The sequence below is a fragment of the Microtus pennsylvanicus genome, chromosome 7 (genome assembly GCF_037038515.1).
Source record: "Microtus pennsylvanicus isolate mMicPen1 chromosome 7, mMicPen1.hap1, whole genome shotgun sequence".
Classification (NCBI taxonomy): domain Eukaryota; kingdom Metazoa; phylum Chordata; class Mammalia; order Rodentia; family Cricetidae; genus Microtus; species Microtus pennsylvanicus.
Genome location: NC_134585.1, coordinates 8,974,816 through 9,002,701, shown reverse-complemented (window position 1 = coordinate 9,002,701; position 27,886 = coordinate 8,974,816). Strand labels below are relative to the sequence as shown.

General features: G+C 48.0%; 1 protein-coding gene across 1 annotated transcript in view; it reads left to right on the top strand.

Annotated features, from left to right (window-relative positions):
- The window catches only part of Tspear (thrombospondin type laminin G domain and EAR repeats), a 159,851-nt gene extending 140,682 nt beyond the window's left edge, over positions 1-19,169 (top strand). Inside the window, exons 10-12 of the mRNA XM_075979853.1 lie at positions 13,550-13,737; positions 15,661-15,762; positions 18,611-19,169. Coding sequence (XP_075835968.1) covers positions 13,550-13,737; positions 15,661-15,762; positions 18,611-18,764 — 444 coding nt within the window. The 3' untranslated portion in view covers positions 18,765-19,169. The remainder of the gene's footprint in view (positions 1-13,549; positions 13,738-15,660; positions 15,763-18,610) is intronic.
- The last annotated feature ends 8,717 nt before the right edge of the window (positions 19,170-27,886 follow it).

Below are 27,886 nucleotides of genomic sequence, written 5' to 3'. Positions count from 1 at the left end.
TGTTTGGGCCCTTGGTCCATTTGCTATTGCTTCAGCAGAATACCTGAGCTGGGGTAACTTATAAACAAAGTTTGTTTGGCTCTGGTCTGGAGGTGGGGCACTCAAGAGCATGGGCGTGCCTCCGCCTTGCTTTTGGCGAGAGCAAAATGCTGCCTCCACTCAAAGCAGAAAGGGGGGGGGGGTGCAGGTCACAGGGACGCAGCAGGAGGGCCACCACAATGCCTACCAGCATGCTCTCATGACCTCTAACCTGTCTTCAACAGCAAGGACACTCACCTAGCTCATGGCCCAGACAGGCCAGACAGACCTTGTCTTCCCAGGTTCGAAGCCTCCATGTGAGTTTGTGGAGACAGCCATATTCAAGCCATAGCAGCCATGAGTCAATAGCTTCCTAGTTCAGCAGGAGTGGCCTAGCAGGGGATGCTGACAGACACCCACGAAACTGGGTGACATATTCTCCTAGTGGGAGTTGAAGCAGACACCAGAAGAGGGTTCACAGGCTGAGTCTTGGGTTCCCTGGGGCTAGAGAAGGGCAGAGGTTAAGCATGGAAGAAACCTTGAGTTCAGGACTGGTGAGGGGTGAAGCCAGAGATACTGTTCGGGGAGCCAATGGAGTGGAGATGGGGTGTGGCATGAAGCCTGGGCTGGTGGGAAACAAGAACAGCAAGGCCCACAGAGACACGGGAGACAGAAATGACAACCCGCCTCCCATATTCTGCCTGGGCATCAGAAAGGGCAGGAGAGACCCCACACAAACACACTTACACATGTGTGTCCACATGCATACATGCTCACACAGGCTCACCTTAACACTGTTGAGGCCCCCTGTGCCCGTGTTGTTTCCTCTACACACTTCCTTCTCCATGAAGTCGACCCCCTACCCACCGTACCCAAGAGCTTGCAGCCACCAATACTGCCATTTATGTACCAAGGACAAGGGGGAGACCCTCCCTGTCTCCAAATATTCACTCTGGGCCTCGGAGCACCAACAGGTGACAGTGTCAGGCAAATTCTTAGCATCTCCAGTCCTTTGCCCCAGCTCACCAATCCCAGAAGACAACAAGGCCAGGACGTTAGCTTTCTGTGTGCTTGCCTGGAGGGTTCTAAAGTAGGCCTTGCAATCAAAGTGTGCTCTGGGGATTAGCCTAGGGTACATCCCAGTGGTAAAGTAGCATACACAGGCCCTGGGTTCAACATCCAGCTCTGAAAACCAAACCAAACCAAACCAAACAAACAAACAAACAACACACTACCACCAGCAGGTGGAAAGCAGACGGGCCAGTCACACAAGCCTCAGAGCTGGCATGACCACGCAGGTGGGATTTTGCTTCTAAGTTTGCTAAAAACTTTGGCCTAGCAGCCTCCATGTTCTATGGTTTGGGAACTGTCAGTAAGGTATGTGAGACCAGGGCAAGAACAGCAGCAGCTACCTGGTCAGCAGGAGCAGATAATGACATCATCAGACACGATGTCAGTAGGATGCTCTGTGGATCCTGAAGGGCAGGACCATGGCTCCCAGATACTTGCATGTGCGCGTGAATGTGTTTGTGCATGAACGCATGCCCAATCATGGACACCTCGAGGCCTGGCCCCAAGCATGCCTCCCTGCCTTGGTTTCCTTGTCTGTGAGGTAAGTCTGGTGTGAAAGCATCCCTCAAGGGTAAGCGGTACCTGGGCTGCCCTCGGAAGAGGCTGCTCTGGGCTTTGTAAACACCTCCACATGCCTATGACTTCTGCATTCACTGAGACTGAAACTGGCTATGGCCCTTGCAGATTGGGAAGTCCTTGGAATTGGGGGATAGCTCTGTGGTCAGACAAGAGCCCAGAAGTGGGGGGCCACTAGGAGTTGGCCAGGGAATGTGTTGTGCCCAGGGATCTCAGGAGTACATCTTCCTGTAGCCTCAAGTGCCCGCCTGAGCTGACTGCCCATAGCAAGGGGTCTGATTGACTGCCTTCCCCAAGCAGCTAGGGAAGCCCGGCCATGCATTGGCCTTCCCTCCTCTCCTGGCACTCCTAGACCACAGAAGCACGCTCATTCTTTCCCCATCAAAGCCAGTCCCAGAGTCTCTATTGTTCAGCGCTAATCCACTGATGGCTGACTGCCTGCCCACCCTAATGGGAGCTGTGGGATGCCAGGTGCTCCTGGCAGCAGCTCCTGGAAGTGCCATTATCCTGCCAAGGTACGAGCGGCACACACCCAATGTCTGGACAGCAGGCAGCTCTCTGGGGGAATTCCTCTGGCAGAAAGAGAGAGGGAATGTGAAGGCGTAAGTCACAAACAATGCCAATTTGGGATTATGATTAATAGGGTGATATTTATTTAAAGGGGAAAAAACTTACAGATCACTTTCAGCCCTCTGCGTAACCAGGAAGGAAGTCAAGTCACCGGCGGAGCAGGAAGTGAAGAGAGCGAGGAGAGGGAAGTGGCCGCTTTTTTAAAGGGAGAGAGACCACACCCCAAGGGGCTGGTATCTCAGCGGCGATAGGCTGGAGGAGTGGGAGGACCTCCCGTAACACCTCCCCCTTCTGTTTAAATAAGAGAGTTCTAAACCTACTATGAAATTATATACAATAAGTACAAATATCCTATTCTAACTAGCTTAGGTCTTGTATAATAAATAACTTGGCCAAGTCATGAGAGAAAAGTAACTACATCTATATAGTCTTCAACCCCATCGAAGATCTGAGAAGGGAAATAATGTTACCTGGTTAATTAGGAAGTTCAGTAAAACAACTTCCAAAACATGCAACAAATCACAGAGACAACTAGCTACCTAGGCAATCACCCAAAGTCACATTAGCAGCGTTGAAGCAACCAACTTTGGCTAAGGCCTAACATAACTGACACACCATTTTCAAAGGCAAGCAACTTTTCAAAACTATCTTACCCTGTCTTGGCAGGATAAGACAGCCCTGTTTTATCCATTGATGCACGCTTTGTATCTTTGTCAGTGGTTGAGGTATGGGCATTTCTTTGCCCCAAGGCCAGTTCTGCCAAAAGGAAAGGCTCCAGGTGGAGTGTCTTTGGTGCTCAACATTCTCTCGGGAATAGAGTGGTGTTGCCAGGAGCAATTGTGTCTCACTACCACAAAACTCTGAGTTAGATTAAAGGCCATTTTCTACAGCTCTTTGAAGAAGTTGAAGACTATCTATCTATACTGAGTATAATCTCTATATATCTAAAGAACCTGATTAGTCTAATTATAAATGACAAACTTAGATGACTATTAGTCTATATAATTCTCAATATCTATCTAACTTAAAGATTAAGACAATAAACAACTGTGAAACAAATGAGGACAATGACCTCCAAATATAAACAATGTACAAATATACATTGCAGTAGGTAAATATATATCAATACACAAACATTATATAAGTATCTTAATCAGAGGTAGAAATGTACACAGCAATATGGTAAATATATACAATATATGTCAATACATAAAAATGTTTTAAACAGAGGTAGAAACATGAATGCATACAATAGTCAATACAATTTAACTTTGCATCAATATACAAGAATCTATATCAATATATTTGTCTAACAACAGTAACTCACAATTACAAATCTATTATCCCATCATCCCTCTTTTTTTTTTTTTTTTTTTTTTTTTTTTTTTTTTTTTCAAAATGATCCCTGAGCTTATAAAATTCCTCCCCCAACCCTCAATCGTATACTAATTATAATCAACCCCTAAATGATGTCCCTAAACCCAAGGGCAAACTTTACTGGGAGAGGGGACGTCGTCCTCTAGAATTACTTCCAGCTGTCATGGGGGCGACGTTCTTTCTGGGGGATCCTGTGAAAGTAAAATGATGGTTAAATTTCAAGATCAAGTCTTTTAATATTGCCAATAGTCTCTGAGTATTTTGTGCAGGTCTGGCCAAAATGTTGTATAAGATGTGCACCATTTCAGCTAACCAAGTTGGAACTGTCTTGTGCAGCTGGTACCCAAAGCAGGTCTTGTTGTAGCGCTATCAGTATCATGACGTCATATCAACCAGGTGGAGTTGTTGTTATGGGGCCCCATCTTCTTCCTGGAAACTTCAAATGTCACTTCAGGAAAAACTCATTGTTCATTATGAAAAACTTAAGCATTAATCATATAGACATATATATATATATATATTCAATGAAAGACATGATAGATATATTCAATGAAAAGTATGATAGATATGAAGAAAAGCAAAGATGTTTTCTAAACTCATATTTCTTTCTGTCCCACATCATGGCTCTTGACATGAGACAGAAACTCCAGAAACTCTGGGTTTTTCTCTTACTAACAGGCTTGGAATTGGAGAGGGACTGAGCCAGAGTCCAACTTCAAAACCAGCTTTATAAATTTAGAAATATGGTTTAATATTACTTACACAGCCCATTCAGTTTTCTTGATATTTCCTATCGGGCAGGTATTTTTCCATCTGTCAGTATCCAAACATCCAGGGTCCCTTGAATTTCTCAAAGATGAGTGTTTTCCTGTGGAGATAAGAACAGAACCCTGCCCCCATTCTATATGTTTTTCTTACCACCTGTATGAATATAATCATTGTGGATGAGTTGTCATTTCTCCTTTCCAAGAGGTTTCTCTTCTTCAAATCGAAACTTTATTAATTTTGATGGTATCCACAATTTTTCTTCTCCTGTGGAAACAAGAGCAAAACCCCTTCCCCAACGTAGCACATCTCCTGGCTTCCACTGAGAGGTCAGCACATCTTTGAAATAAATCGGTTGATTTAGTTCAGCAGACTTTTCCATTATCCAATGTCTTTCTGCTGCTGTCGTTCCTTTCTCATTAGCGTTAAGGAAATTCAAGGTTAATAAAGCATTATGTAATCTATTTCTGGGGGTATTTTCGGTCCCTTTCTGTTTGTTCAGCATATCCTTTATAGTACGATTTGATCTTTCTATAACTGCCTGACCTGTAGGATTATTTGGTATACCTGTAATGTGTTTTATATTATAATAATCAAAAAAGCGTTTCATTTTCTTAGATACATATGCTGGACCATTGTCTGTCTTTATTTGTGCAGGTATACCCATGATGGCCATAACTTCCAATAAATGTGTGATTACTGAATCAGCCTTTTCTGAGCTCAGGGCAGTAGCCCATTGAAAACCTGAATACGTGTCTATGGTGTGGTGTACATATTTTAATTTACCAAATTCCATAAAGTGGAACACATCCATCTGCCAGATTTCATTTCTCTTAGTGCCCTTTGGGTTACTCCCTGCAGGCAACGGTGTTTGATTATAGAAAGAACAAGTAGGACATCTCTTTATAATGTCCTTAGCTTGTTGCCAAGTAATGGAAAATTCTTTCTTTAGGCCTTTACTATTGACATGATGCTTCTTATGAAATTCTGAGGCCTGCAACACACTTCCAATCAATAATTGATCAATCTCAGCATTGCCTTGGGCTAGAGGACCAGGCAGACCTGTATGGGAACGGATGTGTGTTATGTACATCGGACAAAGCCTGTTCCTGATTATGTCTTGTACCTGGATAAACAATGAAGTCAACTCTGTGTCATCTGGTATAAATTCAGCGGTTTCAATATGCAAGATAACTCTTTCTGCATATTGTGAATCTGTAACTATATTAAGAGGTTCTTTAAAATCCCTTAGCACCATAAGAATGGCATATAATTCTGCCTTCTGGACAGAATTATAAGGGCTTTGTTCCACCTTACTCAATTCATCTGACTTGTAACCTGCTTTCCCTGATTTATTTGCATCAGTATAGAACGTACGGGCTCCAGTTATTGGAGCATCACGTACAATTCTAGGAAGAATCCAAGAAGTTCTTTTTATGAGGTTAAGTCTACCACTTTTGGGATAGTTGCTATTAATTTCTCCCAAAAAATTAGCACAAGCTCTTTGCCACGGTTCATTGTCTTCCCATAACTTTTTTATTTCTTCAGTAGTAAAAGGCACTATAATTTCTGCTGGGTCTATACCTGCTAGTTGACGAAGTCTCAGCTTACCTTTTATAATTAATTCAGAGACTTTTTCCACATAAGTTTTTAATTTTTTACTTGGTTTATTAGGTATAAATATCCACTCTAAAATAATATCTTCCCTCTGCATTAGAATCCCTGTAGGAGAAATTCTGGAAGGCAATATGACTAGGATGCAGCTAAGATTTGGGTTCACCCTATCCACATGTGCCTCCTGTAATTTTTCCTCAATCATTGTCAGTTCCTTTTCTGCTTCAGCTGTCAGTTCTCTTGGACTATTCAAATCTTTATCACCATCTAAGGTTTTGTTTAAATGAACTATTAGATCAGGTGTTATCCCAACAGCTGGTCGTAGACTGGAAATGTCTCCTAACAATCTTTGGAAGTCATTAAGAGTCTTTAAGCGGTCTCTCCTAATTTGTGCCTTTTGCGTTTTAATTTTCTCTAACCCTATTCTGTAACCTAGGTAATTAATAGAGTTTCCTCTTTGAATCTTTTCAGGGGCAATTTGTAATCCCCACCTAGGCAAGACTTTCTTTACTTCTTCAAACATCCTTTCTAAAGTATCTTTATTTGAATCAGATAACAAGATGTCATCCATGTAATGATAAATAATGGACTTGGGGAATTGTTTACGAATTATTTCCAATGGCTTACTTACAAAATATTGGCACAGTGTAGGACTATTGAGCATACCCTGTGGGAGGACAGTCCATTGATATCTCCTATTGGGCTGAGAATTATTATAAGTAGGCACTGTAAAGGCAAATTTTTCTCTATCCTTTTCTTGTAACGGTATAGTGAAAAAACAATCTTTCAAATCAATAACTATAAGAGGCCATCCTTTTGGTAACAGAGAAGGCAAAGGAATTCCAGATTGTAGTGAGCCCATAGGTTGAATTACTTTGTTGACAGCTCTTAGATCTGTCACCATTCTCCATTTACCAGATTTCTTTTTTACAACAAACACAGGAGAATTCCAAGGGCTGGTTGATTCTTCAATGTGGTGAGCATCTAGTTGCTCCTGCACCAGCTGTTCCAATGCCTGTAGTTTATCTTCAGCTAGAGGCCACTGTTTGATCCATATTGGCTTCTCAGTTAGCCATTTTAAAGGTAGGGCTGTTGGTACCTCTAAAGGTTTGGTATTTGCTGTATGTTCTTGTACAGCCTGAATGGCTAGTGACCTTTTTCCATAATACCTCATCATATACTTCCCAGAATTATGAGTTCCTGGAACTACAGGAATGTTAATCTGGGTATTCCATTGCTGTAGCAGGTCACGGCCCCATAAATTTATGGCAATATTGGCTATATATGGCCTTAGTCTTCCTATTTGCCCTTCGGGCCCTATGCATTCAACCCATCTTGTGCTTTGTTTTACACGAGATAGGGTTCCAATTCCCAGGAACTGAACATCTACCTCTTGAAGAGGCCAATTCGGATGCCAAGATTCTGGGGTAATGATACTTACATCCGCACCTGTGTCTAATAAGCCTTCAATAAAAGTGCCATTTATACAGACTCTTAGCTTTGGTCTTTGATCATTAATAGAAGTCTGCCAAAATATACGTTTACTCTGTCCAACTGGTTTTTTTGACTCATCCTCCACATGGATTTCATCATTTAGACCAGTATTACTTTTTACAGCAGAAATTGGAGCTTTTAATTTTCTTGGTGAGGCACGTTCTCCACTGTGACTGGGAATGACTGGGCCACTGTTGGCTTGGGGGCCTGCGAGAGGCCCCTCAAGGAGTTTCCCGACGGTATCGGGTTGCCTTGTTTGTCTGTTGTTGACCTGCATTCATTGGACCAATGTCGGCCTTTACCGCATCTCCTACATATACCTGAAGGCCTAGGTCTCCTATCTTTGTCATTCCCAGAGGAGATAATATTCCTAGAAATTCTGTGCCTGCAATCCCTTTTCAGATGTCCTAATTTACCACAATTAAAACACCTGGCAGTTTGATGTCTCCTCATTGCTGTGGAAATCGCTTCTCCTACCCAAGATTCATCGTTATAGCTAAACGTCTCAACATTCATCGTATGCTGAATCCATTCATCCATAGGTGCTGATCTAGACTTTAAAGGCCCAATTATCTTTTTGCATTCTATGTTTGCATTCTCAAAAGCTAGAGATTCAAGAAGTATTCGTCTAGCTTCTGGGTCTGTTACCCCTATGTCCAGAGCCTTAATTAATCTTTGCAAAAAGTCAATAAAGGGTTCTCTCTGTCCCTGCCTAATTCTGGTATATGATTCAACCCTTTTTGCTGGATCTTGTATCCTATTCCAAGCATTTAAAGCTGCTTGGTGACATAGACACAGTACTTCATCATCATAAAGAGCTTGGACCTGTGGATCAGCATATTCTCCTGCACCAAGAATTTGATCTTGGGAAACCTCAATACCTTTTGCTCTTCCTTGCTGTTCCATATGTTTGGATTCTTCTCTGAAATAAATTCCAAACATCAAGGAAGGTCCATTATCTAAAACTGCAGACACTAACTGATGGAAATCATGGGGGGTAGCTCTAGCATTAGAAGCCCAAGTCCTTATCATTTCCTTTACGTATGCAGAGTGCAAGCCAAAATTAACAATAGCTTGCTTAATTTCTTTTAGATCATTCATTGCTATTGGCGTCCATCTAGCTTCTCTGACTCCCTTTGAGCCTTTAGAAGTTGACGCTTTGTCAGAATTAAGTATAGGGTATGCTGCTAAAACCTTTGGTAAGCCAGTTCTAATAGCTGGTGTTGGCATTGTATCCTGTCCTTGTGCCTTATTACTCTGTTCACCAGCTCCAATCATTTCTTCAATCATTTCAAGTCTTTTTATTATTGTCTCTTTTGAATCCTTAATCTCCTGACCTGCATGAGTTTCTAGTAAAGATTGTATGGTTCTTAGGAGTGCCATGATCTTCCTAAATGATAGAATATGCAAAAGAATACTAAAACCTAGTAACCAGTAAATTAAGTTATCCCCATAGTCATATAAACCTTGCATGATATAACCCATTGTATTGGTAACCAGAACAGTAAAATTCGCGTTGGAAACGGGAACTGCCATATTACCTATTATCCAGCAGGTGGCGCTGTTGCCAAGTCTCGACGAAAACACGGTCCTGTTTCAGAGTCCGCCTAGTATTTGTTAAAAACTGGAAAATGTAAGTTGCTCAACAAAGTAAATGTAATTAAATCAATTCCAGAGATGGAACCAGAAACCAGAATCCAGGGGTAGAGAAGAGCAATCTGGAAGCTACTTATGCCTCCACGTGACAGAGTCACCCTGAGGGGTTGCTTTCAGCAACCCCGTGCTCTGGTTCGCGCCACTTAAGAGCTGTGCTTGCAAGGGAGATTTGAAAACGACTCAGAAAAGAGCAAATCACGCGGGCAGAGACTACGCGGGCCTGTGGAGTTTAAATCCACAGGCAGCAGCTGAGGAAGCAAGGGCTCCCGCCAAGCCGAACAAGCGCCCGCCAAGCCGAACTTGCGGCCGCCAAGCCGAACTTCCGGCCGCCAAGCCGAACTTCCGGCCGCCAAGCCGAACTCGCGGCTGCGAGCCGGGAGAGGTTCTAAAACCAAACGTTGGGCGCCAAATGAAGGCGTAAGTCACAAACAATGCCAATTTGGGATTATGATTAATAGGGTGATATTTATTTAAAGGGGAAAAAACTTACAGATCACTTTCAGCCCTCTGCGTAACCAGGAAGGAAGTCAAGTCACCGGCGGAGCAGGAAGTGAAGAGAGCGAGGAGAGGGAAGTGGCCGCTTTTTTAAAGGGAGAGAGACCACACCCCAAGGGGCTGGTATCTCAGCGGCGATAGGCTGGAGGAGTGGGAGGACCTCCCGTAACAGGAATGTCTCTGATCACCTGGGTTCCAGTGCTAGATGGGCTTTGGTAACATGGTCTGATATTGGGGTTCTTCATTCCCTGACATTCTGGGAATACAGAAGCAATCTAAGCTACAGGGCCTGATGTAGCCTGTAGCTGCTCTCTCACCTCTGAGAGGGAAGGGCTTGCAGAGGAGGCAATGTGGGCATCCCAGGGAGGGGATTCTGGCAGTGAGGCCTGGGAATCCATGTAGCCAGCTGTGAGGCAGCCATCTGCCCAGCTAAGGGATCAGAGCTTGGAGTCAGAGCTTGAGTTAGCAGGGCCCCTGCAGGTCTCCACCAGTCCATGGCTGACATTAGCCAGGAACAATGGAGAACATAAAATTCAGATAAAAAAAATAACATTTTTTATAGAATTATGCCCCAACTATTACATGGAATATATGGAGAAGGGAATATCATTCCTCAAGCACCTGAAATTGGGGGGGGGGGGGCAGTACTCACATTTGCTAAGTCAGCACCCTGGTCCTGATTGGGCTCAGAGAGGATAGGGGCTCGAGCTGCCTCTGAGCCCCAGCTGCCAGGGCACACAGCAGGCCTTGTGTCTTTCATGCCCAAGGGACACAGCAGGTTCTCCAAGGGGTGACTGGAGCCTTGTCCCAGCACCTGCTCAGCAGGGTGAGCCTCACATACCCCCTGATGCCAGGCTCACCTCCCACACACCTTCCTGGCTCTTACGGATTTCAAGGCTTCTGATGTCACCTTCTTCATGCTCAAAAGTTTTCTCTATCCCCCCACCCCCACCCCTCCTGAGCATCTTCCTTCTTCCCCATGCCCCCCCACATGCCCTGTGGGTATCCTGCTATTCTTGCCACTCTGAAACCCTTCCCGGCCTTCTCACCCACAGACCCCCCTCTGCTTCCCCTATACATCTGCCACTCTTCTGTATCCCAAAGTCCTGGGCAGCCCCTTACGGTTCTAATGTGCGGTTACTCCCCTGCTCTGGGCTCCTGAGGGGCAAGGAGGACACTTGACTGCTCACCAAGGCTCAGGCAGGGGGAGGTTGACACCTCTTACCCAGTCCCAGGAGAGCTTGCTCTGGGTCTCCAGCCACCCTGGGTGGCACAGGACAGCCACTACCAGACTCCCTCTGCAAATCCCCTCAGGCCCCATCAGTACAGGCGAGAAGAAAGCAAGCAGCTCAAATCTGAAAGGAGGCCCTGACGATCTGAGGAAGACGTGCACTATATGGGCATGTATGTGCATGCCAGCAGGCACCTGCCTGTACACATATGTGCACGTGTTCAGACACATGCTGGCAGGTGAGTGTCCACCTGAAAGAGATATGTATACACAGGAATACACACATGTGTTTATGCGTATGTGCACATATATTCACACACAGGTGTGCATAATCATCTTATAGACATGTTTCTGTGTCTGTGTACAAACATGTTCCTGTGCATACACATGTACACATATGCTGTGCACATGATAGTGTGCCAGTATGCCTGTGAATGTGTGTGTCTGCATGTATGTAAACAGGCGTGTGGCCGACAGTGATGATTTTCTCAGCACTTCCTTGCAAGAAGCAATGCCATGACAGCCAGGGGATATACCTGTGCCATGCTGTGTTTGGGTGGGGGTCTGGAGGTTCTGCAGGTCCCAGTGTCTCTGTGTAGGGTGGCCCTGGACTAATGCCAGCTTATAGACAGTCCAAGTGAGGAGAAGGGATGCTGATCTAGAAGGCTCCTGGCCCCACCCAGGACTTTGTGGCCGCAGGACTCCTGGATCCCTGTCCTCCACAGTCTTATTCCTCAGATGACTCTCACTTCGTTCCTCTTAAGCTTCCTCAAGCTAGTTTTGGATGAAACCATGGGGCAGCCTCCTCTGGATTTCTAGTTTGTTCTTGCCCACGACCTGGCTGGGCTCAGTGGATATTGGCGCCCTCTGCTGCCCGTGGAAGAGAATACTGTTTAGTTCCGCTTAGAGCTGGTTTGTTTATTTTTGTTTTGTTTTGCTTTGTTTTTTCTCTAAGCCTCCAGCAGGGCTGGCCAGCCAGGCCATGGACAGCAAGAAAACAGGGCACCTGGTAGTGTGCAGACAAGTAGTTAACTGACCTCCATCGAGGGAAGGTAGTGAAGACGGTTTAGTGGGTAAAATGTTCACCTGCCATTCAGCCCCTAGAACTTCCATTAAAGGTGTGCAGTGGCGTGTCCTTGTAATCTAAGTTGTGGAGAGGCAGAGACCGATAGCTGAATCAATGATTCCCCAGGTCCCACACAGAGACCCTCTTTCAAAAAAGGAAAAAATAAGCAAATGGTAATAATTTGGGTAATAATATCCGAGGTTGACCTTTGACCTCCATATACATATGCACACATGTGTATGTCACTTGCACAGATGAACACACACACCTGGAAGTTCCAGAGCCATTTCCCACACCAGCTGTCCCTCAGGCAGGAGGTCCCTGGGCATTAGCTAAAGCCAGGAAGATGCCACTGGACAGTCTGAAGCATAAACCATAGCATGGCTCACTCTGTCCCAGCTAGGACAACCTGGGAGAGCCCCAGGATAGCCTGCCTGTGTCTTCAGAGAAGTAGCCTGCTGGAGGGCTTGGGCTCCTCCTGGATGTGTGACTTGAACATCCTGCCCTGGGCTCCAGTCCCCATCCATCAGTGAGGATCCCAACAGAACCTCGCCCAATGGGTTATCTCAAGACAGCAGAATGAGTGGTCCAGCAGGTGTCAGCTGTTACCCGAATGCAGGTTTCACCCATGGGTCCCCGGGGCACGCGTTATTGGATAGTAGACATGGCGATGGCCTGTAACCACTGTATATGCTGTTTCCTCCCTCTGGGGGGAGTTAAGGTTCTAATGATTATCTGTTGGTCCCGCTGGCCTCTGGAAGTTTGGTTCTAGCCTTTGCTTCGCTAGATCTAAGTTCTGTTTTAGTTCCAGGCAGTTTCCCTTAGTTCTGCACCCCTAGCCTTTCTCACTCACAGACAGCCTTTCTATTGCTGCCCTGAGACCCCACAGTGGCAGCCAGAACCCTCTAATGGAGTGGGGCTCCTGGCCCTAGCTCCTCCTCCTGCCGTAGGCTCCACTTCCTGCATCTGCCACCCTCCAGAGCTCACTCCTTACCCCTATACGGCAGTTCCTTCCATTCCAGGAGCTCCTTCCTCACTTGCTGCAGTATGGGTATAAGGCATGGATGCGAGCAGAAGCTAAGACTACAAAGCCCTGGCTGTGGCTTGGGTTTCCTGGAACCTGATAGCACACTGTCCACCATTCACAGACCCCCACATGGGCTAGCACATTCCTTCCCACCCTCTGGTCCCCTGTCCTGCTGTCCCCCTAGGCAGCCACATACTTAATGGGGCCCTGTCTGCCATCGCTTCAGCTTTTCCGGGAATGTTCCCCTTAGATCAGGGCCTCCCTCTCCTTCTCTGTGTCCCCCAATCCATGTAGCCCCTATATGAATTTTAGTAGCCCCTATGCAAATGAACCTGCACAGCTTCAGGTCTGTGGCAAAGACTCCATTCCCCATCCCCACCCCCCACCTCACACTTCGTGGGGCTGAGTGACCTCTGGAGCAAGCAGGCAGAGGAACTCTGTTTTGAGTTCCAGTGAAAGGACGGCAGCCAGGCACTGTGAGACAGCTGGCACTGGGTCACTGGGCGCAGTGGTGATGACATTAGGAGCATGGCAGCTGGTGCCGCCCTCACTGGCCTCACCCTCTGGCACGGTTCTTCATTCGCTCCAGACCTTCGGTGCTGCAGACTGGGAAGTCTTCCACATCGGCGAGAGGATCTTCCTTGCGGTGGCGAACAGTCACAGCTACGACGTGCAGATGCAGGCACAGAACGATTCCTATGTCCTCAGCTCTGTCATCTACGAGCTGAATGTCACGGCACAGAACTTCGTCAAGTTCCAGGACATCCCCACCTGCAGGTACCAACCAGGGGGTTGGAAGGGTGAAGCAAGTCTGTGGGTGGGCGGCACCAGAAGTCCTGTCAGGCTATCCCCAACTTCCTCCCAGGATTCCTCTAGGAGGACTCTCACTAGCTCCAAGTAAAATACAGCTGCAGCTATACTGTCCACAGAGCAGAGCCACCTGCCTGAGCTCCAGGCTAGCGTTCTCAGCCTTTGGGTCGTGACCCCTCTAGGGGGTCACATATTAGATATCCTGTATGTAAGATTTTTATATTGCAATTCATAACAGCAGCAAAATTGCAGTTAGGAATTTGCAACAAAAATAGTTTTATGGTTGGGGATCATGACAACCTAAGGAACTGTATTAAAATGTTGCAGCATTAGGAAGGTTGAGAAACACTGGCTAGGCCCAGAGTGGTTGCCAACCCAGAATGCAGCAGGAGCTCTCACAGGGTTCTTCGAGCTTTGGGGGACATTCACAGCCCCTCCTGAGTGCCAGGCACTCCTCAGCCTGAGAGGTAAAACACTGAGTGAACTTAGACTCTTCAGAGAAAAACTCTAAGGCCAACGTCAAGTAAAACAGTGAGATTGGCGTCTGTGACATCACAGGGCCACACAGGCACTGTGTGTTTATGGGACACACAGCTGTAAGTGAAGGGGGGAGCAGCTGTAGGCCGCACTCCACACACAGGCCACAGCCAGGGTTGCTCCAGAAACAGGAGACTGTAGTAGGGCAGGTAAGGAAGGGAGGACAAACCCTCTACTCAGGCCCAGTCTTCTGACTGAGAGGTACCCACCCACAATCTTTACTTTTGAAAAATCTTATTTTTTTTTAATTTAAAAAATAAAAAGAACTCCTGGGACAAAGAACAAAAAGAAGTAACAGCCGTGCCCAGCTCAACCCAGATCCACTCCCACCCGAGCTGCTCATGGCTTCTGGGCCAGGTGGACCCTGAAGGGAGTCACATTTCCTCCCCAGGCACCCATGTCTGGAGCTGGGTGTCTGCTGAGAATGAGTCTTAGAATAAAGCACCCATTAGGCCTTTTGGAAGGGAATTTGGAAGAAAACAAGTATAAAGAGAATCTGTGGTTAGAAACCATTGCAGATGAGCTGAAGAGGCCGCCTTGTGATTAAGAGTGCTGCTCTTCCAGAGGTCTTGAATTGTATTTCCCAGTCCCACATGGGGCATCACACAACCCCTTCCAACTCCAACTCCAGGGCATCCGATGCCCTCTTCTGACCTCTGTGGGCATTGCACACACATGTACCAAGCTTCTTTTTTGGACCACCAACCAATCACGACATGGAGACTTATTATTAGTTTTGATTCTAGGTCTTGTAAGTTAACCTGTTTCTCTTCATCTACATTTTGCCTTGGGGCTTTTGAACCTTTCCTTTCTGTTTGCATGTCCTACTTTTTCTGCTTCTTCTGTGTCTGGCTGGCTGGTGGTTGGCTGGCTTGGTGTCTCCCTCTCTTCCTCCCTCATTCTCTCATTCTTCCAGGCCTAGATTTCTCCTCCTATTTATTTTCTCTGCCTGCCAGCCCCACCTATCCCTCTGCTGCCTAGTTATGGCCATTCAGCTCTTTATTAGATCAATCAGGTGCCTTAGGCAGGCAAGGTAAGACAGCAACACTTTATCTCAAATTGAACAAATGCAACAGAAACAATGTAACACATCTTTACATGGTTCATGAATGCAGCAGAAACAATGTAACACATCTTTACATGGTTCATGAATGCAACAGAAACAAATGTAACACATCTTTCCATAGTTAAATATTTCCTAACACACTTAAAATAAATCTTAAAAATAAAAGAGAGGAAGCGGTTGGAGCAAGAAGGTGAGATGTAACTCGGGAAACAAGGCCTGCCCAGCGTGGGGCCAGCATCAGCTCTGCAAAGGCCTTGGTATCCTCACCTGGCTTCCTGTCTCCTCAGTGCCCTGGACTGGGAGTTCTTCTCCGTGGGAGAAGATCACTTCCTGGTGGTTGCAAACTCCTTTGATGGAAACACCTTCTCAGTGAACAGTATTATTTACAGGTAAGGACTGCTGATGGCCGACTTTCATCCTCCATGTCAGGGTTCATAGTGGCGGGGGTTGGGGAGAGGTCTCCTACCCTCACGCGTGACCACTGATTCAGAGCACGTAAAGACCATCAGGCTGAGGGTGTGTTTTCCCAGGCCACTGATTCAGAGCACGTAAAGACCATCAGGCTGAGGGTGTGTTTTCCCAGGCCCGGCCAGGGCAAGGAATCTGATGCCAGGTTGCACCAGCTAGAGGGCACCCCATTAGGCCACACCCCTCAGATAATGACTGGCAGCTAAAGATGCATAGATGGGCATGCTAAGTGAGAATTTATGAGGTCCAGTTTTCTCTTACATTATGACAATTTCCTTATTTTTTCTAAGAGTGTTTTTATTATTATTATTTTCGAGTGTTTCAGCATGAATGGGGTGTTGTTTCGATGGGCAGTATCTCATCAGTTTTTGCAGCTAGTCACCTGACCAAATTGTCTTGCCTTCTCTTGGGAGGAGTCTCAGTGACTCTTGCCACTGGCCATCTCTGCCACGAAGGTAATGGCACCCTTAGCTGACAAGGCCTCTATTGCTTAGTTAGGTGCCTAACTAGCTCAAAGTTCCAGAACTACCTTGCACAGCGGCCGTGGTGGTCAACAGTTCTGCCCCTGGCTTTGATCTAAAGGTCATGCTGAGTGGCCTGCCTGGTCCCTGATTTCCTTAGGGGTCCCTAGCACTTGCAGCAGGAGATGCTGATCCGCCGGTGTGATGATGAACAATGAGAGATTTGTGCCGAGCTGAGCGGCTAAGGCCGACTCAGAATTTCTTCATCCTCCTAGATTCCAACTCCGGCTCAGACTCTGATTTACAAAGGAAGTAAAACTTGCCTGTGACATCATGAAGTCTATAACTTTATAAGGATGTGATGTAGCTTCTATCTGCACCTGTGGCTAGAGCAGCTTAAATACTCGTGTGTTGATTTCTGTCATTGGGTTAGGTTCATTTCTGGGCCTCAGACCTCTTTGTGAGCCCCTCCCCCATGCTTACCGTCTTCTTTAGGTGTCCTGAAATGCTTCAGTCACCTGTAGTTTATGAGAAAAGTTAGGATGGCTTTGCTTAGACTTTCAGACTTATTGCAATAGTCTTTTGAACATGATAGGGTAATTTTTAAAAGATATGTTGAAGGGGAAGCTGGAGAGATGGCTTAGTGGTTAAGAGCAATCTTTGCCCTTCCAGAGGTTCTGATTTGGTTCTCACCACCCATATGGTCACAACCATTCATAACTCCAATTCTAGGGGATCCAACCCCTTCTTCTGGCCTCTGTGGGCACCAAGCATGTGCGTGATGCTCATGTGCACATAAGCAAAACACTCATACACATAAAATAAAAGAAATAAATGTAAAGAAAAAAGTGTATGTTGAAGAATAATAGCCAAGAAACTTTTAAAAAAATAATATTGAAAAGACTTGGGAGATGTTGCAGTCAGTCAAGTGCTTGCTGAAAGAGGACTTGAGTTTCCCAGCACCCACATACAAGTCATCCCATGTGTGTAATCCCAGAACTGGGGAGGTAGAGATAAGCAGGTCTGTGGGGCTCTTCAGCCAGCCAGACCAGCCAGATCAATGAGTTCTGGGTGCAATAAGAGATCCTGAGAAAATCAGATGGGGTGATTGAGTACCCCAAGTCTATCTCTGGCCTTCACACATATGTACATACAAACCAGCAAACACATGCTCACCCACATGCACACACACACACACACACACACACACACACGCAGAGGAATAGTGGAGGAGGGACCTACTAACATGTAAATAAACTCGGGTGGATTTTGCCAAAGGTAAATCCATAGGTGATTGGGCCAAAGTGTGGTTCAGTGATAGAGCACTTGCCTGCCGTGTCCAAGGCCTGGTTCCATTCCCAACACTGCAGAATAAATAAATAAACAAATGTTTTTTTTCGAACAGGTAGATAAAATAGAATACAGCCCAGAACAACTAGAAATCCACGCTCACATAATCCAATAAATTGTTGAATTCCAAGTCAATGGAAAGGGGTGTTGTTTATAAAATAACTCATAGAATCACCTATCTCAAACAGAGCAGAGCTATCCCTACTTTATACCCATGGACAGATAATTAATCTTATATGGATAAAAAATCCAAATGTAAAATACTTTAACAGTGAAAATAACAGAAGAAAAGCAAAGGGACCTTGTATCACTTCAAACATGTGGAAAATGCAGGCTGGGAGTTACTGGACTTCTCAAAATCAGAGAGCCCCACTCTCCCTACATGTGGGAACCCTGCTGATTAAAAGCCAACACTTCTAACCTGGGAAAATGGGTGACCCCATGGGCAAGAATATTCAGTGGAATACAGTGGAGTGTAGCGCTGGCGTGTTGAGGTAGCCCTCGCCTGCTGGTTTTGAGGGTCAATACCTATGAATAAAATAATCTTGAAAAATATTAACATCAGAGCCACTGGTGCCCTTTGACCTCGGAGTTGGTCACTCAGAGACTCTGTCCTATGGTCATGAAGTCACCTACAGGAAACATGTCCTTTTTCAAAAGGAATCTGCTGACCTCAGAGTGCAGAACAAAGCCTGTAGCTGCCAAGGCTGACGGCAGAAAGCACTATGTCTGGAGTGAGCCTGTTTCTAAGGCTTGAGACAGGAACAGCCAGCACTCCTGACTGCACACCCCCAAATACTTAGGGTGCCTGGGTAGATTGTAAGGGAGGTTCAGGATCTCGGATGGGGCAGATTCTCTCCTGGGCCTCAGTTCCTCACTTGACCCTGGAAGCATGTCCCCTGCACGCATGTCCCCTGCACTGGTGCCAAGGGGACCAGGCTGACTATTCCTCCCACAGGTGGCAAGGCTATGAGGGCTTCGTGGCGGTCCACAAACTCCCCACCTTTGGCTGCCGGGACTGGGAGGCCTTTAATACCACTGCTGGCTCTTACCTCATCTACTCCAGCGCCAAAGAACCCCTCTCCAGGGTCCTGAAGCTGCGGACTGGTTGAAGTTACCCAGGACCCCACTGCCTCCTCTCCCTCCCCTCACCCCCTCCCAGCAGCTGGGCCTGAGCAGAAGGCAAGACCCACCCAACCCTCTTGGGTCTTGGGGTAGGTGAAGATGCCTTAATCTCTCCACCCTCTCTAAGCTGGCTCTTTTCCCCTCCCTCAGCTGGTGACTGTACCAGAGCCACAGTCCTGGTGACTGGTGGCCATATTTCAGGTGACCCTGGGATCCTTTAGGCTGAGGCCCAGGGCTGCCACCCAGTTTTGGTGCTCCCAGCCTGTGTCCTACAGGAATTCTGCCTTAAAGGGACAGTTGCTATCACATTTTACCTCAAACACAGGGACCCTGGAAGTCTCTAGGGCCCCAGCTCTCCCAGCCACCCCTGCTGTGCAGTCCTGATGTGAGTGTCGTGACCAACACCTATTTATTGTATTTTATCTATATGTAAATATATTTATATTGCTCTTTACAAAAAGTGTGGATGGCATCTCTTTCTTTCGAGGTCTCAGTAGTGGACTCATTCAGAGAAAAACGTTCTTCTGCGGAGGGCTTCTTCCCCTGACATCAGCTTGCTCATAAAAGCACCAGGGCAAAGTTAGATCAGAAATTCCAAGCTCCTTTGTGGTGTGTGTCTCCCTTCCTCAGGACCCCCATCATGGGGACATGGGTGGCGTCACTAGCTGAACTCCAGCCTCAACACTGCAGTGAGCTAGGTGCACACAAAGGAACCCAAGAAAAAGCCAGCTTGCTCCTTTCCATGGCCAGGCCCAGCATGAGGCCCCATGCTTCTCTAAATGGTTCTAGAAGTGGTGTAGATACCTTATGAGCAGTGCAGAGGGCATGGACACTGAGAAACCCCAGGATGGCAGGGAGGGCAAGAACACTGAGAAAACTCCAAGGTGGCAGGGAGGACAGGGCACTGAGTCATCTCTAGGGTAGGCAAGAAGCAATGAAACCTTGAGAGACAGCCCTATGAGAGATTCAGGGGCACAGGCCTGCCACTTTGGGTCCTGGAGTCAGAAACCATTGGCAGGCTGGGGGGTTAGGCTGTACAGGGGAGCTCAGCCACCCTGTTTCCAGACCTTTCTCCAGCTGCCAGAGCTGGAACCAGGAGGCCTGTCCAGGACCTCAACTGCTGTGGGCATACTCAGGGGACCCTGTTGTTGGTACCTTGAAGCCCCAGGTGGACTTTGAATGAGAGCCCCAAACATCTCTTTTATATATAGTACTGAGTGTCAGCACCTGTGTGGTCACCAAAGTGTTGCTTCAGAGTTAACTTGAAACTAACTTTCTCTTGCACACCTGAATGCAATTCACAAAGGGACTGAGAAAAGGAAAACAATGCAGAAAGAGCATCGTACATCCAGGTAGCTTTTTGTTTCATTGTTAGGGTTTATTTTAGTTTTTTTTCCCACAAGGTCTTGTTGTAACCCCCACTGGCTTCAGATTTACTGTGTAGCCAGAACTGGCCTTGATTCTCCTGCCTCAGCTTCCTAAGTACTGGGGATACGGGTATGTGCTTCCTTGTACAGTTTCTAAATATTTTCCAGCCAGCTGACCTGAAATCAGAAGTGACCCAGACCGTAGGTCACACCAGAGTAAGAAGCCAGTGCTGACTGAAGGAAAGCTGGGCACACCAGCTCTCAATGCTGACCGAGGAAGTAGGAAACTCAGATTGGCATGAGGAAAAAAAGCACAGCTTTTGCTGCCAGAGTTACCTCCCAAAAGAGCCAACGCTGAAGGGATTATTTGGTCACCTTAGACATATGTTTAAAAACTTGATGGCTGGGGCTGGAGAGATGGCTCAGAGGTTAAGAGCATTGCCTGCTCTTCCAAAGGTCCTGAGTTCAATTCCCAGCTACCACATGGTGGCTCACAACCATCTGTAATGAGGTCTGGTGCCCTCTTCTGGCCCGCAGGCTACACACAGACAGAACATTGTAAACATAATAAATAAATAAATAAATAAATAAATACTTGATGGCTTTTCTGCTTGATAAGCTCTTCACAGCAAGGTGTGATGGGCAGCCCTTTAATTCTGTTTTGAAATGGTCCAGCTCCAAAACTGGGCTCTCAGCCCAAGAAATAAACTTCACAAGCACACGGGCCCAACAGAAAAGACGCATGCAGAGCAGTTCATTGGTCAGCCCAGGAATCCGGTGCTGATGTAGCCTCCATCCAACCATCCTTCACATGGGATGCTGGCTGGGCAGTTCAGTTCAACCCCATGCCCTGCCATTCACAGGAGCATCCTAGAAGGCCCTCTGAAGCCAGTCCTAGTGAGGAGAGGGGGCGGCCCACAGGGAGGGGCCTGCCATCGGCCTCATCTTCCACTCCATTACCTCGTCTTTCTCCACGACACTGGCTGGGGAGGGAGTGTGACGGATGCTGGACACCAGAGCAGGAAGGTGGGTGGTAGCTGCCTCTGACAGCATCCAACAGGTTCTGCCCCCAAGCTCAGGGGGTCCAAGCTCTTGGTGAGTTTGGGATGGGTCTCTGAAGGCCCTTAGCCTCCTTCCTGTCCGTGAAGTCCCCGTCTGGCTCCTGGTCCAAGAAGAACCCACCTTCCCAGCCATGCTGCTTCTACCTCCCTGCCACCACACCCATATCTGAGGATGATGCTTGCTCCATGGATCAGTCCAGGTTCTGTTGAGGGAGGTCCTTGAGATCTGGGCAGGCCTGGGTTTGATGATCCCATATACCTATGAATAGAGCCAAATAAAGCCCCTGTTCAGTGGTTCCCATAGAGACCTAGGTATCATCTAACTTCTGCCTTTCCCCACTTCCCACACAGTGAGCTATGCCACTGTGCCCATGTCTGCCCCTAGAGACAAAACTCTTGACATATCCCTATACCTTATGCCATAAGAGCCATGGCTGGCACAGGAGGGTACCATCTGTCCTGAACTGAAGGGAAACTGGGTACCCTGTGGCTCCCCATCCCAATAAGGGTCCCTTTCTGCCATCACTGCTCTGGCCACTGGTCATGAGAACTGGAGAGGCTGAGATATCCCCAAGGAGGCCCCAGTGACAGCACCTCACTTCCCATATAGCTTCTTAGCAGGTGACCAGGTCTCTTGAAACTAGCAGGAATCTCTCAGAAGGGCCACCCTGCCTCCCTTGTGCCCTGCCCTCTGCAGCTCTCCCTGATCCTCTTAGCTCAGCACTTGCTGAAGGCACAACACCTGTTAGCAGAGCCACTGGGGTCAGAGCCGGGGCTTGAACAGCCCCCAGTCACCCACAGTCCAGTTCTTGTCCTCGATAGACCAATTAGACAGGATGGAAGCCGAAAGGAGACTCAGTCTGGCCGCACTGGGAAGAGGAACAAAGATACAGCAACTCCACAGGTGGGCTCACTTAGATTTAAAGAGAGGGCACGCGGTTTGAGTAACTAAGAAATCCTGGACAAGGTGTGGTCCCGTCCGTCACTGAGCCATCTTTGTCTGGGCTCTGGGCTCTCCTGCAACGTGGCCTGACAAGTTGTCAGAATTATGGGAAATCTCTCCTGGAAGACATAAGAGAACTAGCCTTTTCCTTCTCCCAGCATGAGACTCTGGGAGTAATTCCAGTTCCTTCATGTCAAGTTCCTCAATGTCTGATGGGGGGGGGGGTGCGTAGGTGTCTCTGTAGCATGTCTTCATTCCCATCAGGATGATGGGAATCTATTCATCCCATCAGGAAGACTGCCCACTTGCCTTTGCTTCTATGGGATTCGGATCACCTCTGCGAAGGAGCCCCAGGCCAGACCTGCTCTCCTCCAACTGGATGTAGATATTTCAGCGCAATCAGAGCCCTCTATTTCCAAACACTGGGCCTGTGGCTGGGAGATGTGTGTGCTCCAGAAGGTGAGGGGTCCAAGCCAGTGGGACTTGGCTGATCTGGGTGAGCGTGGGCAGAACTTCTGCCATGAGACAGGCTAGGAAGCCTCACAGGAGTGTGGAGGAGTTCTATAGGGAGCTGCAGCTGTGGCCCTAGGGCTGGAGCCTGGCTGGTTTTGGCCACCTGGCCCTGAGTAGCCAGCGGCCTTGTGTGTCTGGGCCAGGACACAGCCCTGGCTTTCCTGACTCCAGGAGAGTAGACTAAGAATGCCAGGCAAAGTCGGGCGGTGGTGGCGCACACCTTTTACCCCAGAACTCGGGAAGCAGAAGCAGGCGGATCTCTGTGAGTCTGAGGCCAGTCTGGTCTACAAAGTGATTTCCAGGACAGCCAAAGATATTATATAGAGAAACTCTGTCTTGAAACGAAACAACACAAAATAAACAAACAAAATAATGCTGGCTAAAAAATACAAAATACTCAGTGAAAGCTGAACTTGACACAAATGTGGATTTTTAGGACGTATAACTGTAACCCAAATATAGCACTAGAGCAGAGCAGGCAACCTAGGGGAAGGGCTCATTCCGCAAGCAGACTCCCTGGCACACAGGCAGGTGACTAGTCCCACAAAAGGGGAGAGGTTGACCCACCCCCAGGCGCCAGAGAGCCCAACTTCCATCCTGTGATAGTTTGGGTGTCAGTTTGGAAAGCACTTGTAGATGTGGTGCAGGAGAATTGTCTGTATTCTGTCAATCATGTTTTAAATAAATGCTGATTGGCCAGGCAGGAAGCATAGGCGGGTCAACCAGACAGGAAGTAGAGGCAGGGTGATGAGAATAGGAGAATGCTGGGAAGGAGGAAGCCCATTCCTCACCATTTCTGCCCAGATCACCTAAGAAGCAGGATGTGACCTACCTCGCTGAGAAAGGTACTGAGCCATGTGGCTAACATAGATAAGAATAAGGGGTTAATATAAGCTCCAAGAGCTAATAAGAAGACTGAACTAATGGGCCAATCAGTTTATATCTAATGTAGACTCTGTGTGGTTTTCTTGGGGCCTAACGACTGTGGGAACTGAGCAGGACAGAAACCCCAACAAGCAGACCCTTGTGTTACATAGATGGGATGATTTTTCTTTTTTTAATACTTTTAAAAATATTTTTATTTCATTTTATGTGTACTGGTGTTTTGCCTGCATGCATGTCTCTGGAACTGGAGTTAAAGACATAGCTGTGAGCTGCCATATGGGTGCTAGGAATTGAACCTGGATCCTTTGGAAGAGCAGCCAGTGCTCTTAACTACCAAGCCATCTCTCCAGCTCCAATTTTTTCCTTTATTCTTATCTCATATAATACATACTGACTCTAACCTCCCCTACCTCTTCTCCTCCAATTCTCCTTGACTTTCCCTCTCCCCTGGATCCACGCTTTCTCCGGTTCCCTTCAGAAAAGAGCAGGCCTCCCAGGTGATGTCAATTGACCATAGCACAAGATGCAATAAAGCTGGGCACAAACCCTCACATTAAAGCTGGACAAGGCAACACAATGAGAGGAAATGGGGCCCATAGGCAGACAAAAGAGTCAGAGATACCCCTACTCCCACTGTTAGGAGTCACACAAGAACACCCAGCTGCACAACTATAACATTTATGCAAAGGACCTAGCTTAGACCCATGCAGGCTCCGTGGTGGCTGCTTCAGTCTTGGTAAGCCCCTATTAGCCCATGGCCGACATTGCCTAGAGATTAATTTTTAAGTCTGACCTTGAGGTCAAGCAGTAGGACCCCATGTGATCCACTGAAGGCCTGATTAGGCCAGGGGCTTGCAGGTCAGTGAATAGGTCTTCTTTGTCTGCAAGCATTTCTAGCTTCTCCAGTCTGTGAGCCCAGGCTACTGGAGTGACCATGATTACCAGACTCGCGGTCGCAGGCTCAGTCCCAAGACCCCTGTTTGTTTTGCGCTTCTCTGGCCTGTGTGTGTTCTCCCCACCACCACTTCCCCCTCTCTGTTTTTATTTATTCTATAATTTCTAGGACTCAGACATGAACCCAGGGCCTTGTGCATGCCAGGCAAGCACTCTACCTCTGAGCTAAATTCCCAGTGCCTCCCCGCTTTTTATTTTGAGATACAATCATACCAAATTACTCACCCCGTAGCCCAAGCTAACCTGTAACTTGGGATCTTCTTGCCTCAGCCTCCAAAGAGGCTGGAATGACAGGCCTGTACCTGGCTGGTTCTGTTTCTTTGGAGACAGAGACAGGCAAAAGTCCCTGAGCAGGAGCTAGGACAACCCAATCTAGTTCCCCCAGCCACCTGTGGCCTTTAAGCCTGTGTGTATATTGGAACACCTTCCCTCATAGTCCACCTCTGAGGCATGAGTGTTGATACAGTGTCCAATCACTGAGTAAGCTGGCAACAAGGAGGGGAGGCAGGCGACACTCATCACCAACACAGTGGGCACAACACAGAGAACAGGAATTTGTCTTCCACCCAAAGGTGCCACCCTGGCTCGGGTTGGTCTGCTGAATGGAAACAAACATGAAAGCCGAGCCTGTAAATCAAGGTTTTTAAATTCCGAATGCAAGCCGGAGGGGGACGGAGAACTCTCAGGTGTTTATAGGAGGCTTGCCAGCTGCACCTCTGGTTTGCATCTTGCTGATGGCGCTCGTGCAGCCCGGGCTGCTTGCTGAGCCACAGACTCATGCTTCCTGACCCACCTGGCACCTCCTCAGGAAAGTCCCAAGTGTGCTGGGCCAGGTGTCTTCAGGAATCCATGGTGACGGTGTGTGATAATACACATGTTTATAAAACTGGATAAATCTCCGTTTTCAGCTATGGCTTCTTCCGGGAAGTCATACCTTCCACAGAAACATATCAGTGCTTGTCTTTGTTTCTGGTTTCTAAGCTTTGCTTCCTGTAAAACACAGCCGCCCATGTGTGAACACACCTGTGTCACCTGCCTTCAAAACTGAGCTTGATCTGTGTAGTTCTGCTGTGGCATTCTGTTTGCTCTGAGGTCATTGATCCCCATGTTGGGGTTGCTATGACGTCCACACTGCCAAACATGTACCTTTCTGTCCCAACACCTCCCTCACATACATCCATGTACACTTCCCCACAGACACCCCTAGCATACGCGCACACGTGCACACCTTCCCATAGGTACAACAGTGCCAACGTGTGCTGCAAACACGCTCAAACACACCTTCCAGCCCTTTCTAGCCAGGCCCTGCGTCATAAGCTGTAGGCCTTGAGACCGCTTCCACAGGTCTGGCTCAAATCTGAAGCCCAGTGCTTCCTCCCTCACAGTTGGGTCAGGCTGGTCCTCTGTCCCCACATTGAGTGCTGCACAGTGTGGATGCTATCTAGCAAATCGGCTGTGCGGTGGGACCCATCCAGGCCACACCCTTTTGTCACCTGCCTGCCTAGCCCACCGCCTTGGCAGGCCGTACTCACCCACAGCTATGCTGCCCTTCCTTGTTCTCCTCAGCTAGTGGCAGTCCCTAGCTCCTCACCGAGCACACCGTTGTCTGTCCTCCATCCTCCTGCTCACCAGTCTTTGGCTTGCGGTCACGCTCATGAAGCTGCAGGGAAGGCCGTTGAGGAAGGGTTACTGTGGCCAACAGCCAGTCACGGGTTTCCTGGGCCAAGGGGCAGGTTGGTGACAAACTACAGAACCACCTCCCACAGGAGCCACTTCAGAGCCTTTGGTTCTCCCAACCCTAGCAGGTACCCCGTGCCACCTAATACTGCCCTGCAGTGCGGAGATCTCAGAGCATGGAGAGGGGCGGATCAAGGAAGGAGAATGGCAAGGCTTATGGAAGGTCTGCGTGTCCAGTGCAAGGGGCCGGGGGGGGGGGCAGACAAAAAAGTTGCAGAAGCGTGGATCTATTTGGGTGAAAATGGTTAGGGAGAGTGGAGCTGGTCCAAGAAGGGCAGACAGTGAGCAGGTAAGGGGCAGATCCACAGGGAGTGCCAGGTTATATGAAGCAGTCTGCTGTCACAAAGTCAGTGACCAAACCAGCAACACTTCCCAGCCAAGTGTCCCAACGGACAGAAGGCCCACACAGGCTCCTGGCTGAAGTGGTGACAAAGATGGCTACTTCCTAGAGGAATCTGTGTCCGCATCTTCCCGGCTCCTGGAGCCACGGGCAGTCATGACCGCCCTCCACAGTCCTTGTCCAGCTGCTGTATCTTTTTGCCTCCAAAGAGCCACTGAGTCCCCCTTCCCAACCTGCTCCACACGGAACAGTGGTGCAATGGTTAGCAGTGGCAACCTCAAGTCCCTTTCTACCGCGTTAGGAAACAGGCATGGTTTTGGGATTGGAGTGGGATACCTACAAGAGCCTGTTCTGCTGACTATGCCCAGGGCTCTCCTCCCTCTTCTCTTTCCTCCTCTCACGCCTCTCTTTTCTCCTTTTCTCTCCTTCCTCTTGTTTCTCATCTTTCCTTCCCCTCTCTCCTTTTCCCCTTTCCTCTCCTCTCCTCCTCCCGTCCTGTCTTTCCCCACTCCAGAGGGGCCAGCATTGAGACACAATGAGAAAGTGGCCATGAAGAGAAGTCTAAGAAAGCCCTGCCCCACAGCTTGGCACCTGTCCTCAGGAGCCTCCAGTAGCGTCAGGGAGGACAGAAAGACAGGGTAGGCTGCGTATTCATCAAACTGCAGCACCACCCTCCCTGAGAGGGCACAAAGGCATCTCGAAAGTGACAGAACAAAGGGCCTGGGACAGGAGGGAGGACCCTTGCTTCGGTCTACACAGAATATGAAGGAAGAGGCAAGATGGTTGGCCTCCACTGGACCCGACAGCAACACATGGCCATTTCTGATGGCTAATGTAACCCAGTGACGCCTAGGTGTCCACTCCCTTTCTGGGCACTGTTGTTGCCATGGTTACAAGTGCAGAGCCAGTTCTCGGCTTGAAATGTCCTGCCCTTGGCTATGGTGGCCTTGTAGACAGGCTGGGTGAACAGGTCTGTTTTGCCTCACACACTGGCCGCTAGCCTTTCTTCCATCTGTAGTCAACCAGGCTCTGGCCTTTTGTTTTGACAACACCCCAAGGCCCAGTTCCCAGTGACAGTGTCCAGGCCAGCCATCAGAGATTCAGATTCCAGCCCGGGCTGCCAGGAGCCAACCACCACTAAGCAAGCACGCCACTCCTCCTGGCCCTCAGCTTCTCCTCTGAAGCAGAGCAGGGCCCACCCTGCCAGCCGCTGTGAGAACCAACACCTTTGAAAGCAAGGTGGCCTTGTAAGGTAGAGGCCGTGGTCCCCTTCCAGTGGCCTGTGTCCTGAGAAAAGAGGGTGGCTGAG